This window comes from Chiloscyllium plagiosum, unplaced genomic scaffold (genome assembly GCF_037043375.1).
Source record: "Chiloscyllium plagiosum isolate Xiang-an unplaced genomic scaffold, Cpla_swu_hap1 HiC_scaffold_17, whole genome shotgun sequence".
Lineage (NCBI taxonomy): Eukaryota > Metazoa > Chordata > Chondrichthyes > Orectolobiformes > Hemiscylliidae > Chiloscyllium > Chiloscyllium plagiosum.
The window spans coordinates 57,634,325-57,649,632 of NW_028270155.1; the positions used below are offsets into that span (position 1 = coordinate 57,634,325).

At 36.0% G+C, this 15,308-nt stretch overlaps 1 protein-coding gene across 5 annotated transcripts in view; it reads right to left on the reverse strand.

The window, feature by feature from the left end:
- The window catches only part of plekhg4 (pleckstrin homology and RhoGEF domain containing G4), a 223,245-nt gene that overhangs the window by 33,127 nt on the left and 174,810 nt on the right, over positions 1–15,308 (reverse strand). For all 5 annotated transcript variants that reach the window (XR_015759974.1, XM_087995955.1, XM_043707122.2 and 2 more), the window contains exon 14: positions 6,177–7,180. Coding sequence is in view for 4 of the 5 variants with exons in the window: in XM_087995955.1 (XP_087852081.1) it covers positions 6,177–7,180 (1,004 nt within the window). In the remaining variant the exon portion in view is untranslated. The remainder of the gene's footprint in view (positions 1–6,176; positions 7,181–15,308) is intronic.

The following is a 15,308-nucleotide window of genomic DNA, read 5'->3' on the forward strand; positions in this document are numbered from 1 at the left end:
GGTTTGTTTTATTATAAATTGAACTCAAGCAGAATCATGGCATTTCATGATAGGGGAAGCTATTCCATGTGCAGTGCTTATGTTAAACACTAGCTTTCTTTCGAAAACAAAAAGGCAACAGCATACAGAAAAATATTAGGCAGAGATTCATATTCCCAGTTTAAGACAGCTCAACTGGGGAACAAAACAGAGTAATGTCTGATTGGAAAGTCTCTCCCCGATAAATGAATTAACAGCAAAGTGGCCTTTTTCAGGGCCAGCTTCTGCTGAAAAATCATCATAGTTAAAAATTGTGTAAATCCACAAAGCAAATACAATGTCTGCAATTCACCCAGTGGATATTGGAGTGATTCATATACTAATTAATACAAGAAAGGCTATACCTGTCAAGTGATTGCAACCCATAATGTAGCTATGATGCTATTTATGGATGTGGTGAAGGGAAGTCACATGATTCATTCAAAATGGAAAAGGCTGAAAGCAGAATCCTGAGCCTTCATCTCACCAACAGGGGATGCAGTTGGATCTGACACAATCAGCTTCTTCAAGCATCTAAGCTCTTATGACTATGCATGTTACAATTAACAGACTGAGTTCAGTGGAAATCAAGTTTCATAGCTGCATGAACAATACCAAAAGTGTAAATGTTTTAGTTAGTTACCAAAATTGTCACTTTGTTTCCCCTTATCGCTGTTATCCAGAACAAAAAATACTTTCACCAGATTATGTAATAAACGTAAAAATAATAAATTTATTAGAAACAAAATGTATTGTTTAAACAAATACAAAATCTATGAACAATTAAGATGCATTCACAAATTAAATCATAATCCTCTTAATCCCAAGCAAACACATTCACAAAACAAACAAACTGATACAGTTCTGTACAAATTAGATTTTTTTAAAAAGGAAGAAAAATACACCCCATGGGCCGAGTCCAAAATCAAAGGATAAAATGGGATGACATCTCATTGATCCCCAAGTTGCCTATTGATAATATTGAAAAGCTGACTGCTATACAATGATGAAAAACCTTCACACAAGACTTCTGTTCAGAAAGGAAATTGATAGACTTAGTCTTTGAATAGAAGTAACAGTTCAGCTTTCAGAGTTTGAGCGATTCAGAGATACTGATATTTCAAATTTTCTCAGGTTCTCAAAAGTGCTTCAGCCTGGCAAAAGAGAACATTTTTTTCAGCTTGTCCCGTTTTGAGGTTTCTACTCACTTTTCAAAAGAGGGTAAAATATGAGGGAATCTAGCATTCTCATATAAGCTGTCTGAGGTTTGTTTCTTCCAATAACAGATCCAGGTAGACTGAAAAAAGACTCCAGACCAGAGGCTCTTGTAGGCAACCTTCAGCAGAGGGTCTCCTCCAAACCAGTCTATATAGTAATTAAAGTCTTAAATCACATCTCTTGTCTCTCTTAAAACCTTAGTTTGTCTTCTGTCCACAAAGTCATCTGACATAAACAGTACCTTGACACACTTTAACCTTTGACTTTCAATACTAAGGAGGTCGCAGAGTTAATTCTTTTCAACCCAGAAATTGTTCAAATCCTTCCATCTCTTCCAGCTTTGTTCATGTAATTATTTTAAGGACTATGTATTCCCAACAATACGCAAACTCAACTGATAAACCAGAGACTGTTAAAAATACCCAAGACAGTTTAATAAATCTAAAGTTGAGTTAGCAATGTAGCAGCAGGAGAAAGCCTCTGACAGTGTATGCTCTTCTAGGTCATGACTGATTCATGTCATAGTCCTCCATTTAGAGTCATGAAGCGATACAGCATGGCAACAGATCTGTTATTCCAACTCATCCATGCTGACCAGGTTTTTCAAACTAGATTAGACCCATTTGCCTGCATTTGGCCCATATCACTTTAAACCTCTCCAATCCACATACTTTCCAAATGTCTTTTAAATGTTGTAATTGTACCCATTGCCACCACTTGCTTTGGCAGCTTATTCCATGTATGCACCACCAGCGGGTGTGAAACAGTTGCCTCTTAAGTCCCTTTTAAATCTTTCCCCTCTCATCTTAAATCTATGCACTCGAATCTTTGACTCCCCTATCTTGGGGAAAAGACCACGGCTATTCACCTTATCCATGCCCCTTGTGATTTTATAAACCTCTATAAGGTGACCCTCAACCTTCTATGCTTTAGGGAAAAACATCCCAGTCCATCCAGCCTCCCCTTATAACTCAAACCCATTAGTTCCAGCAACATTCCTGCAAATCTTTTTGCACCCTCTCCAGTTTAATAACATCCTTCCTATAGCAGAGTGACCAGAATTATAAGCAGGATGCCAAAAGTAGCCTCATCAATGTCTTGTGCAGCTGCAACACCATGTCCCAACTCTGTACCCAATGCTCTGGCCAATGAAGGCAAGCATGGCAAATGCGTTCTTCACCACGCTGTCTACCTGTGACGCTACTTTCAGGAACTATGTACCTACACCTCTAGGTCTCTCTGTTTGATACCACTCCCCTATCATTAATTGTTTAAGTACTACCCTGGTTTGCCTTACTAAAATGCAATACCTTATATTTATCTAAATTAAACACCTTCTGCCACTCCTCAGCCCATTGACCCAACAGATCAAGATCTTGTACTCTTAGATAATCTTCTTCACTGTCAACTATACCATCAATTTTGGTTAAAAATCACACAACACCAGGTTATAGTCCAATATGGTTAATTGGAAGCACTAGCTTTCGGAGCGCCGCTCCTTCATCAGGTGGTTTTGGTGTCATCTGCAAACTTACTAACCATGCTTCCTATATTCTCATCCAAATTGTTTATACAAATAACAAATAACAATGGACCTAGCATTGATTCTTGCGGCACACTGCTGGTTAAAAACTTCCAGTCCAAACAACAACCCTTCACCACCATCCTCTCTCCCACCATCAAGCCCATCAAGCCAATTTTGTATCAAATTGGCTCACATTCCCTGGATCCCATGTGATCTAACCTTGTTAATCTGTTTACCATGCAGAATCTTGTCGAAGGCTTTATTTTAGGCTTTACTAAAGTCTGTGCAGACAACGTCTATTACTCTGTCTTGGTCACCTCTTCAATCAAGTTTGTGATTATCTCCACATCCTGTGATATTATTAGTAATTAGAAATCTATCATTCTCGGTTTTGAACTTGCTTAATGAATGAACTTCCACTGCGCTCTGGGGTAGAAGATGCCAAAGATTCATTAATCTCTGAGAAAAAATGTTCCTCCTCACCCAAGTCTTAAATGGTTTGCCTTTTATTCTGACACTGTGTTAGTAGAGTCTAGACACCATGGCCAGAGAACACACTCTTTCTGCAACTACTTTTTTGTTAATGAAAAAGCTAACAAAACATTTGCCTTACAAAGTGCTTGCTGCACCTTTATGCTAGCTTTCAGTGACTTATAAACAAGGACACTTAGGCCCCTTTGAACATATACACTTACAAACCTCTCAAAATTTAAGATATATTTTTCTTCCTACTCATATTCTCAGAATTATTAACATTTTATTCATCAGCTATGCTCTTGCCTAGTCACTCATCCTGAGGAGGATCTTTGTATCCTCCTCAGAACTCACATTTTCACCAAGTTTGTATCATCTGCAAACTTAGAAATATTACAGTTGGCCCCCACATTGAAATCGATTATATAATTTGTGAACAATGTACTTACTGCACCAGATGAAACAAGATGTATTCAAAGTCTTTGAGAATGGTTATATTTAATGCTTGACAGAGATTTTGGCACAATGGTACAATGTTTTCAATTATACAGCTGATATACCTGACTTAGTAACTTGTGTAGTTTCCATTAAGATATTTAGTTGAGATTTAACAGGCAACAGGCAGACTTTTCAACAACAAAATTTAAACAAATAGTCATAACTAACATATTCATTTGGCATTTAATGACGATGGTAAGAAGCCTAAAATGAAGTTGAAGAACCTTATACATGACTTCCTAACCCACAACCACTTCCTTCTAGGAGGACAAGGTCAGCAGTTACATGGGAATATCAACACCTGCAAGTTCCCCTTCAAGCCACTCACCGCCCTGACTTGGAAATGCATTGTCATTTCTTCACTGTTGCTGGATCAAAATTCTGGAATTCCCTCCCCAAGGGCATCATGGATCCGCCTACAATATGTGGCTCAAGACAGCTCACCACCACATTCTCAAGGGCAATTAGGCATGGGCAATAAATGCTGGCCAGCCAATAATGTCCTTGTCTCAAGAGTGAAAAAAGAAACAAAAAATCACTATCTCAGGTTTAAAATGAACATTTTACTTAGTAATGAATTGCCATTTCCAGAAGACAGTTCCAAACTCAATCCCCCTTGTGCGTAAAGTGCCCTAAATTCACTCTTCAATAATTCGACTGTAATTTTTGGACTACACCTCCTAGCCTTAGGCTCTGCAAGTAGCGAAAATAGTTTCTCTCTAATAACCCCAATTATTCCCCTTAATGTCTTGAAAACATTGATCAAATCATTTTCATTTTTTTAAATTCACGGGAATATAACCTTAGTTTATGCAATCTTTCATTGAGGTTTAACTCAGACATGATGCACATTAATCCACTTTCACTTCCTCCAAGGCCAATAAATGAGGATGTTGTGGAGGAAAAGTAGTGTCCCCACTCTGAGCTGGATGATCCGGATTCAAATCCCACCTGCTCTGCAAGTGTGTCATCACATGTTTGAACAGGTTGTTTAAAAATAACTCTAAAATATAAAAATATCTTAAAAATATATCCTTCCTAAGCTATGCAGTCAGACCATTTACAATAGTCCAAAGTGTGAAATAATCAGAACTTTGTGTAGTTGAAATATGACTTCTAACCTTCCTTGAATTTGATCTAGTCTTCCAGAACAAACAATATCACCATCACTATCGCTCCTAACCAGGTTAAGTGTGGCACTACCATTGCTAATAATAATGCTTCCTTCTGTCCAAGATGAGATTCCTGCTTGAAGAAGAGGTGGTGATCCTACGAAGAAACTGATTTTAAAACAAGGAATAGATATAACCCAAGGGAAAAGGCTCCTTGAATATTAAGCTGTCACTTAGAAAAAAAATGGCTAATAATCAGAAAAAGTAAATATTTTTCAAATGCATTTCTTCCAACAAAATTATAAACAGAACATTTTGCAAGTCTATTACTCTGCTACAAGAGGGTGTTGCATTTTGGATACAAATTAATACTCAGAATCATTGAATCCCTGCAAAGTGGAAGCAGGCCACTCAATCCAAATCCACATCGACCCTGCAAAGTGCATTCCATCCACACACCCCCCCCCCCCCCTACCTCTGTAAGCCATTTCCCATGGCTAATCACATAACCTACACATTGCAGGTCCATATGGGAAATTTAGCATGGCCAGTTCACCTCTTTAGACTGTGGGAGGAATCTGGAGTACCCAGATGAAACCCTTTTGAACTCCCAAAGAGGTAAAAAGCATCTATTATAGTTTGCACAGTAAAAGACTCATCATTTAAAGCTTTCCAGCTGAATCTGTATATGTTTACTTATATATTCTGAATTGATTACGGATTGATTCTTGCATTGTTCCAATTCACATACTTTAGGTTAAACAGGTTAAAGGTGTCAGGTAGAAATTTCTTTATACTTTTCTGGGTTGTGCGCTTCAGTTTCATTATTAGGCACCTTTCTATTTTATAAAGATGAGCTGCACACTGGTTACTTCACTAACAACAGTCTGAAGCTAAAAGTCAAAGAAGATTGGGAGAGGAATGATATTGGGCCAGCAGCACTTGCTTCTCTGGATGAAAGGTCAAGGACTTTAAAAAATATATAATTTTAATCACGTCCACATGCTTTTCCCATTCCAACCTGGAAAAGCGCAGGGCAACATATGTAAGGAGTTTATATCTGCATTAAACAAATGCGTCAGATGGCTTAGTCTTCTAGATACTCTTGGAATACAAGAAATTAGTCTCTGAAATTGGTCTTGCTTGTGCCCATAAAAATGATGCAGCAAGATCCAATTTCTACCTCCCAACTAGAGGGATGGAAATGGTTAGTTACCATTTTCTCCATATTCCTGAAATACCATTGCAACAGTTTGATACATACGGCATTTCCACATTATTCAGTTAAATAGCCCACAATTAAAATAATCATGGATCAAAATAATACTCACCTGCCCTTCGTCTTTGTCTCTTGTAAGGCATTATAGTTTCTGTGACTTTCTGTCTGGTTTCCAGTCCAATCAAACAAAGCTTGTTGTTTGGGGGTACAAGGTCTATCATTAAGTTCAGTGCTGCTCACTTCTAGCCCTTTAATGAATACCCCTGTGTTTCCACGCCTTGGAGGTTCACTGTAAGTTCTTTGACATGAATTATACCTGTGAGTATCACTGGGTGAAGAGTCAAAACTCTGTGCTTTCTGTAACAGTTTTTTGAGATGTTGATTCTGGGGATCTGGTGTTAAGAGACATCTAGACTCAATGCAAGAAGAGTCAACATCACTATGACAGTATACTTCATCAGAGATATTATGCAATTGTCTACAAGCTTCTGGTGTTGATGTATGAGCAGGAGCACAAGTTCTCCCTGTTCCTGTTTGATCAAAGCCTTGGAAACCTGGCTTAGAGTTTTTGCTGAGAATAGGTTCTGGTACAAAATCATCCTTATGTTTTATATTTCTGTAACAAATGCCTGAAGATTGTGACGAGTTTCTGTCTCTCTGCCACATTCCACAATGTGTTGACCTGTTGAGTAAACAACTACCACTGCTGGATCCTGCAAAACCCCTTTCACACTGTAATCTTTGCCCTATTCCATCTGAATGCCGCCTTTGTCCTATGTTAACAATTTCATTCTTTATAGTGTTAAAATCAGAAAGCCTATAGTCTGATGGTAATGACTTCCTTGTTCGCAATGCAGTCTCCAGCTTCTTTTCAAATATAAGCTTTGTCTCTTGGCATTTGGACCAAGCAAATTTCCATTGTTTAATCCCCTTCTCACTTTTCAATTCGCATGCCAATTCCTTCATTTCTTGAAACTCAACATCTTTAATTTCAGGATGCTGCTGCTGCTGATTTTCCAGATATTTCACAACTGACCCACAGCATTCTGGTGAACTGCAGTCATCCATGCTGATACATGCAAGGTGTCGCATACCTTCTAGGGCCCACTCATAAGCCTGCAACAAAGACAAATAAACTGATATAAAAAGCTTTTTTTAAAAAGGATCAAGATTTAAAAACAAGGAAAAAAAAAGTTTTAATCCAAATACATCTTAAGGATGTCAAAATTTCAGATGAACAATCACTCACTGTTAGTATAGTTAGTTCCATACAATATCAACGCAATGACTGGAGTAAATACCTGTAGGAATGAGACTTCTTTTAAAAAATTTTATGCACTCTAATAAGATTTTTCTGTACATATAGGTAACCACAGTTAAATTTGTTATACTAACAACTCACAACATCTTTTCAGCTAAATGTGACAATGTTTTTCTTCTCTGACAAGCAGTTCTCAAGAAAATGGTACTTGAGATTTTGGTTCCTTGAAACTCAAACAAGACTGCCTCTAAGAGTAGATAGGAACCAACTGTGACATACCAACTGTTTTACAGTAGCTACATTGAGGTGACAAAATAATTCAATTGCCTTCAAAAAAGTCATTAATCATTTCAAAATCAAAGCGCAACAATACCAAATGAAAGTGCTTAATTTAGGAATCTTTTCTCAAATATGGTAATAATATCAGCTGTATCAAAGCTTATTTAAGTACAATATCAGTGGCTAGTTGCTAAGAAACCAACACAGTTCTATAAACAAATATTGGTCCTTTTTTGCATAATGCACATAACTAGCTAATCTCTGATGTTTAAGCCTTCCAATGTGTTAACTCATTTTGGCAACACTTAATGAAGAACTACCTTTCCACCAATCAACTCAATATACTCAACATATATTTTATTTGAGAGACTAAAAAGGTGTACTCTAAACAGAATTCCAGAAAATTTCAGAAGTGTGTGAATTCAGTTTGCCCTGAAATTATGAATGCCTTCTCTCATTGCTGGCTCTAAAAGTTCCCATATGATTCGAATTTTGGAAATTTCTATCTAGTTCTCAAAAAAACTTAGATCACAGCATAAATGTTGCCTTAATTCTCCATGAATTAATGTTGACAAACCTTACTGCAAATGCTGTTAGGGTAGAAATAATTATGCTATTACAGTTTTGAAATGCAACACATGATTAACATATACCATTTTTTCTTAAACATTTTAAGAATTGCCTTGCCAACAAATATTTAAAGCAAAAAAGCTACAATTTAGTTTTTCCTTCCAGCTGAGAAACCCTCTTAAAATGTGATTATGTTCTGCTGCCTTCCTCTTTCTGTCAATCTCCCTCCACTAGTCAAAGTTAAACTAGCTTGTTCCCACACCAATACCATTTACTTACTGTTCTTCATTGTCCTTTCCCCTGAATAAAAACATAGCGATAAATGGAAATGAAAGCCCCATATACGATAAACAGTGATGGAATAAATCAAATGTATGGAATAAATTTAAATCAGAAATTGGTACAAATAGATTGGTTATTTCAATTGAATCACCTGTTTAAAACAAACTGCCCCACATCAATTTTACTAAGATGTAAATACACGATTTCATAATACAGCCATTTTTGGAATATCGATTGACACCTTCCTACAGATAGAAAGAAAACTGAACTTAAGTCTGTGAATTTTGCAGCAGCTGAGTCAAGCATGCCACAAGAACTGACCTGAGAAAAGGAAACCCTTAACTCAGGGATGGTGCAAGGCAGAAAAATAAAAGCATTTATTTTAAGAGGGAGAATGAACAGAATAGCTTAAATTACAGTTAGTTGTGTTATTCAAATATGAACTCAAGTAAAACCATGATTGTTGCACTTCTATAGACAATTATTTATAAAGCATCGAACAGGCCTAAAATTCAATTAGCCTGTGTCAGCATTTTTCCACAAAAGCTATCCTCTCACTCCAATGATCTTTTCCCACCCTGCCCCCACAACCCATTTCTTTTCACCTTTGGATTAATGGCAAGTGTCCTCAGAATTCCATTAATGTTTTCTGCTTTAGCCACTCCATATGGCACACATTCTAGTCCCCTATGATCTGGAACGCAAAATTCTTGTCCTATTTGCGCCTCCCAATCCCTAACCTTTCCAAACCCACTTTCAGTGCAAAGAAAATCCATCTAAATATTTTATTTGAAAAGTTACTTGTTTCTCAACTCATCCACAAGTGAAAATGTTTTCCACATCCACCCTAAAATTGTTTTGCTATAAGGTTTTGTGCAAATAATAGTTGTCAACAAGATTAGCACTGCTTACAAAACTGTTTTTTTATTCTTTCCTAGGATGTCTGCATTGATGGCAAGGACAATGTGTTGTCCATCCTTAACTACCCTTGAACTCTGTGGCTTGCTTGACCATTTTAGAGGGTAATTAAGAGTCAATCACATTTCTGTAGTGAGTCACATTTGGCCAGACCTGATAAGGATGGCAGATTTCCTTCCCTAAAGAACATTAGATAGGTTTTTAAAACAATTGCTGATAGTTTTGTTGTCACCATTTCTAAGGTGAGCTTTATAATCCAGATTTCATCTTAGGTTAATTTCCCCCAGCTGATATATTGAGATTTGAATTCATGTCCTCTGAACAATAACCCGGATCTCTGGATTACCACCACATCATCTAAATATTAAGCAAAAAAAACTCGAGTAGCATTAAAATCACTACTTTTGTACGCCAGTGGCTAAGATAGCAATGGCATTCTATGTCTTCTGTAATTTTCTTACAGCAGTTACTTATAGATAGAAGTCCCAGGCTGTGTACTAATCTGCAGCTTGCCTGAAATTACTTTAAGAGGAGCAAAACATGTTATAGAAACACAGCTAATGTGCAAACATAAATGAATGAATAAAGGCTCTAACTGATTATCCAAAACACACTACTCCACCCTTTTAACAATCAATAACCCAGGAAAGAAAAATTAATGGAAATTTTGACTAAATTCTCAATCAGGAATAACATTGCTTTCTAACACAATCGCAGCCCATCTCTTACTGAAATCCTGAGTTGCACTTTCATTATTTTAAAAATTTCCTGGCCAACATTTAATATCAAATGCAGGTGAATCAGATCATTAGAAATGAGATGCACTAAGCCTTGCTTATGTATTGTAACTGCCATGATCTTATTTAATAGCCTCAGTGAATGGGAAGATTGATGACCAGTCAAAGAAGGAAAATGCAGAATGAGTGACCAAAAATGTGTCCAAAAATGTATGTGTGGCATGATGTAAGAATTTATGAAACAGCTAACTAATATTTCGTACAATAAAACCACAACCAAGTTTGACTCTATAAATATTTAAATACATCCATTTTGCACTGCTTATTTTAAATCATGCAACCCAACTACACAGAATTGAAATTTATCCTGAAGCATATTTGACACATTCAGCATTTTTGCTTTCATTAATTTGCAAGCCAAATCTAAACATACATTTCATTTCTTTTAGTAAAAGGTAACAGTTAATTTCATAATAAGTGTATGTGATAAAGAACCTCTGGCTTTTTGAGCTGTGACAGATATAGACATTCCCCTTTAGGCATGTGTTGCATCATTCTTTCACGATCTGTAAAGAATTTGATCACACTCTAATAATCATGTTATGAGTGCAAACAGAAACTAATGAATTCAGCAGCTGTTAAGAACCAGATCCAATTTACTATATTTATGTATGTTTCTCTCCAAACTGAAGAACTACGTGTGTGCCCAAACAACTGCTCCAAATCTTTAGTCAAAACCAAATTTTAGAACCTCTTCCTGTCTCTTACTTAAGGTTATATAGTCTTTCCAAATTCATAAAAAGTAAGTTTTCTAAAAATGAACAAAGTAAAAATTAACATAGCAAAATGAGTGTTGAAGTGTCACTCTTTCAAGAGCAATGCTCTTATCAACCTGTATAAAGAAAGAAGAACAATTTTAACTTACACTTTAAACTTGTCCTGCATTATCTATCTGTGCTAAAAACATAATGATTACATGAGTGTTATATTTTGCAAAAGGTTCTGTAGCACTATCAGAAGAAGCACAGGGGATTTTCTAACCCTGACATGGGCCAACCTTCATCCCTCAACCAACGCCATTAAAGAGATCAACAGACTATTTATCATTCTATCATTGTGGGCCCATATTCTGTGCAGATTGGCTGACATATTTCCTTCCATAGCAACAGTTATTGTGCTTTAAAGGCAATCTATCGGCTTTGAAGAGCTTCTCGACATCCTGAAAATGTGGAAAATGTCATACATATTCAAGAATGCATGTTTAAGGTTTAAAACTGTATCTGTTTCAACTCACCTCCAAACTTTTATTGTATTTTGACACATTTGATAATTGGCTGGACAATATAGCAAGATACAATTAAAGTAACAGTATTGATAGTATAGTAGTGGTGAGACTTATCCTGGTTTCATTTCAATTTGGTGATCTGGTGACCAAATATATAATCTATCAATGCATCATGCTCATGTTTTTGAAAGATGCTTAATCTTATAAATTCATTTTTCATTATTGAAATATTATGTAAATACTTTTGAAATATGATTTATTTCTTATTTTGTATATATATACATGGTTTATTTGCAATAGTAAAATATTTAACTATTGATTTATTTGGGCGTAAGTCAAAATTATGAACCTTATGTGAGGTAATACCTAAACACACTATAAATCAAACACGATAAATGTAATTATGGGAAACTAGATATGATAATGTGATAGAATAAGTGCTAATTAAGCAATGATCTTGAGCTTCTGTTCCTTTGAAATTAATCCTAAAACAAAATAAGCTAGAATAAATTGCTGTATTATGCAAACTAAAGTCAGGTGACAGTATGGCACTACATCAGGGCAGTTACATTAGTGTCATGCACTATTTTACAGACAGCTGCAGTTTTTTTCTGTGCAATTTTCATAAGACAAAATTCTGATTTTGCTTATTCACCTGCTTGAAATATGAACTAAAGGCCAGGCCCATTTCCATCTTTTTTTGAAAAGTAGGCCATCAATATAAGTCTGCAAAGCATTGTTTGATTTGCTTGACAGGTGGCATAGGAGACGATGGGAACAGAACAAGGTGAACAGAGACTATTGGAAATGAAACTATGGCAAAAAAACCCATCCAAATAAAAGTAATTGATGGTATGTTAATCATTAAACCTCCTAGTTTTTGAGCAGCATTCCAGGTGTTTTAATAAAAAGGAAAATAAAACTGACATAGCGGATTCTTCCACAAATATATTTACCGTTATGTATGGAAATGGTTTCAAGTGCATTCAAGCATTAGATGAGTTTAAAATGAAGATGAATTTGTCTACACCAAAGATGAAATGACAGACAGAGAAGGGCCTGTCGTGAATAACTTTAAAAGGCTGGTGACCCGGCAGTGTTCTGGACTCATGGTTCAGCCAGACAGCATGATTAGTGACATTTAAATTATTAGAATGGAACCAGGCATGACAAAGAAACTAAAGGGTGACTCCCCCACCCCCATGACTCACTAATTCCATTTTAGCTCCAAACGAACTTACCATCATAATAAAATGAGTCTCTGACATCATCAAATTCTTCTGGAACAACGACCACAGCTCCCAGTTTATATACATATGTAACATACTAAAGCTTCTCAGCCCTAAACTGGGATTACATAATGTCTATAGGCAATTTATCACCCAGTATAAAATACTGGATGGTAAACATCTTATTGGTTTTATTCACATTAAGCATTTTATGGGTGTGTATGGTTTAATGAAATGTTCACTTTGCTCTTTGTGGAATAAAACAATAAAGTCAAATGCCATTTTCCAGAACTTAGTTCACAAGACAATCAAATACCGCCATACTTAATTACTCTGAACTTCAAAAATAACAGTTAGCATTTGGAGATGCTAAAAAGTAAGACAGCTAACCTTGTGCAAAACACAACAGAATTGAGAGTGTGTGTGCATAAATTACAAAATCTGAGTTATTAATAAAAACATTTTGGATTAGGGAACCAACTAATACCTCAAACTAAACTATTCATCACACTATAGTTTTTTTTAAGCATTGTACACTTATCCTAAATCAACTTTTAATTCTTGGTCTTTCTCACTTTTCAAATGACCAACTGCTGAGATGCTCAACTAGCCCAAGCAGAGGCCCCACAAATGAGTATTCATCCACAGGACAATACACCACAGTTTGAATTTGAAGTCTGTTTGAGGTTCATAGCACCAAGAAGTAGCAGACAAACACAATAGCTACTGGCTATTCTTAACAATGCTTCAATTCATTAAGAAGAAAACTTACTATTTATTGTCAGATGTAATTTGCAAAGTAAACAGAGATTTGTAACACAACTTTGAATTTAAAAGGCTTATCTCAAAGCCTCTTTACTTAAAAACATCACTGTGGAAACATATTTGAAATATAGACTCTATGCATTACTAATCTAGTGTTGGTTCTTCACTTACTAGTCATTTCCAAAACAAAGTATTTTTTAAAAAGTACAAACTACTTACAAAATGTATTACATATAATCAAAAACAACTATGGACTATGCACTGTACAACACTGGTCAATGGTAAACATAATAGTAATCTTCTAAATTTCACAATCACAGTTCCTTTGAAAATGATACACAATCTACTGCATGATAACACAATCTAATGTCAACAATTGCTGATACCAAAATGTGTCTGCTGCAAAAGTTTCAGGAAAACAAAAGTGTGCTCCTACCTGCAGAAGTCTACAAACTGGTTACAGATCTGGTTTCTGTGAGATTGTTTCTGCAATGTTGTATGCTATCACCCTAAACTCACAATGGTGGTACCCTGCAAACGTGCAAATTTAAGTCCCTATGAACGCGTCAGTATTCACAGACAAATGCTAGGCTAAATACCAGATGGACTTCCTCAGTAACTAAATGAAAAGGACTGAGGAGGGGGAGGAAGGGGCTTCCATCCCCACACTATAAAAAAATCAGTGAACAGAGTAGCATGTAATAAAAACATGGCACTGGAATTTCAATTGGGAGCAATCAGTGGAGTTGAATCTTCCACATTTAGCTAATTTTAAAGAAAGAAACTAAAGAGATTGTTTAAAAGTCAGAAACATCAGCCGACTCCTTCTAACTAGCAACCTTGTTGCAGATATTAATCATTTGAGGATTTTGGTTGCAATCTGGTTAGTTGGTTATGGTTTAAGTAGTCAGCTTTTATCATAACAGTTTATTTAAAGCTGTTTTGATAGATTGACAGTTGCATAAAAATGCACTGAAAGCTATATTACTGTCATAAAAATAATTTCTTAATGCATACGTTTTAGTAAAAACTCTTCTCTAAACTCATTAGTATGAGAAGATATGCCAAGATGTTAAAATCACATGAATTCCTTTGTGACTAAATATTACCCAAATCTAGTATCTGTGATGAGTGGTGAATATATAAAATAGATAGATTTAGAAGAACACAATTCATTAATGTAAAGAAAAATAACCCCAAAGAAGGATGCTAAAAATTCAGAAATAAAAGCAGATTGCTGAAAAAACTGCAGGTCTGGCAGCACCTGTGGAAGGAAATCAACGTTAACGTTTTGGGTCCAGTGATTTCAAATAAACCTGTTGAACTATAACCTGGTGTTGTGTGACTTCTGACTTTGTCCACCCAGTCCAACACCGACATTTCCACATCATCCCTTTCTGACAGCGCTTTTACTATACCATGCTCAGAATGGTAACTCACCACCACCTTCTCAAGGGCAATTAAGGACAGGCAATAAATGCCCACACTCCGTGAATTTAAAAAAAATGTTTAGATACCACAGAATGATGGAATACAGTAATTTCAATACAGTGTAGACAAACAGAGCGACTTTAAAATGTTGCACCACACTGCTGAGAGTGATTAATTGATGAAATATTGAGAGGTATGTTTTAAAATTTTAGTTTTTGTTTTTGATCACATTTGACCTTTCAGTTCTCACTTCTGCTCCTTTTGTCCGATTCTTGTCCCTTCCCCTTTTGTACACATTGACACCTTGACCCTTCTTAAACACACTGATACATTGACAGGAAATAGTTTCATACCTGCCAGTTCCTCACCAATGAGGTGGGCTTCAATGTTAGTCCCTTGCATATTTTTGGCCAGATGATGTGGATATTCAATATTATAAATGAACATGACACTTTCTTCACAGATAGTCACATAAGGTGATCTTGCC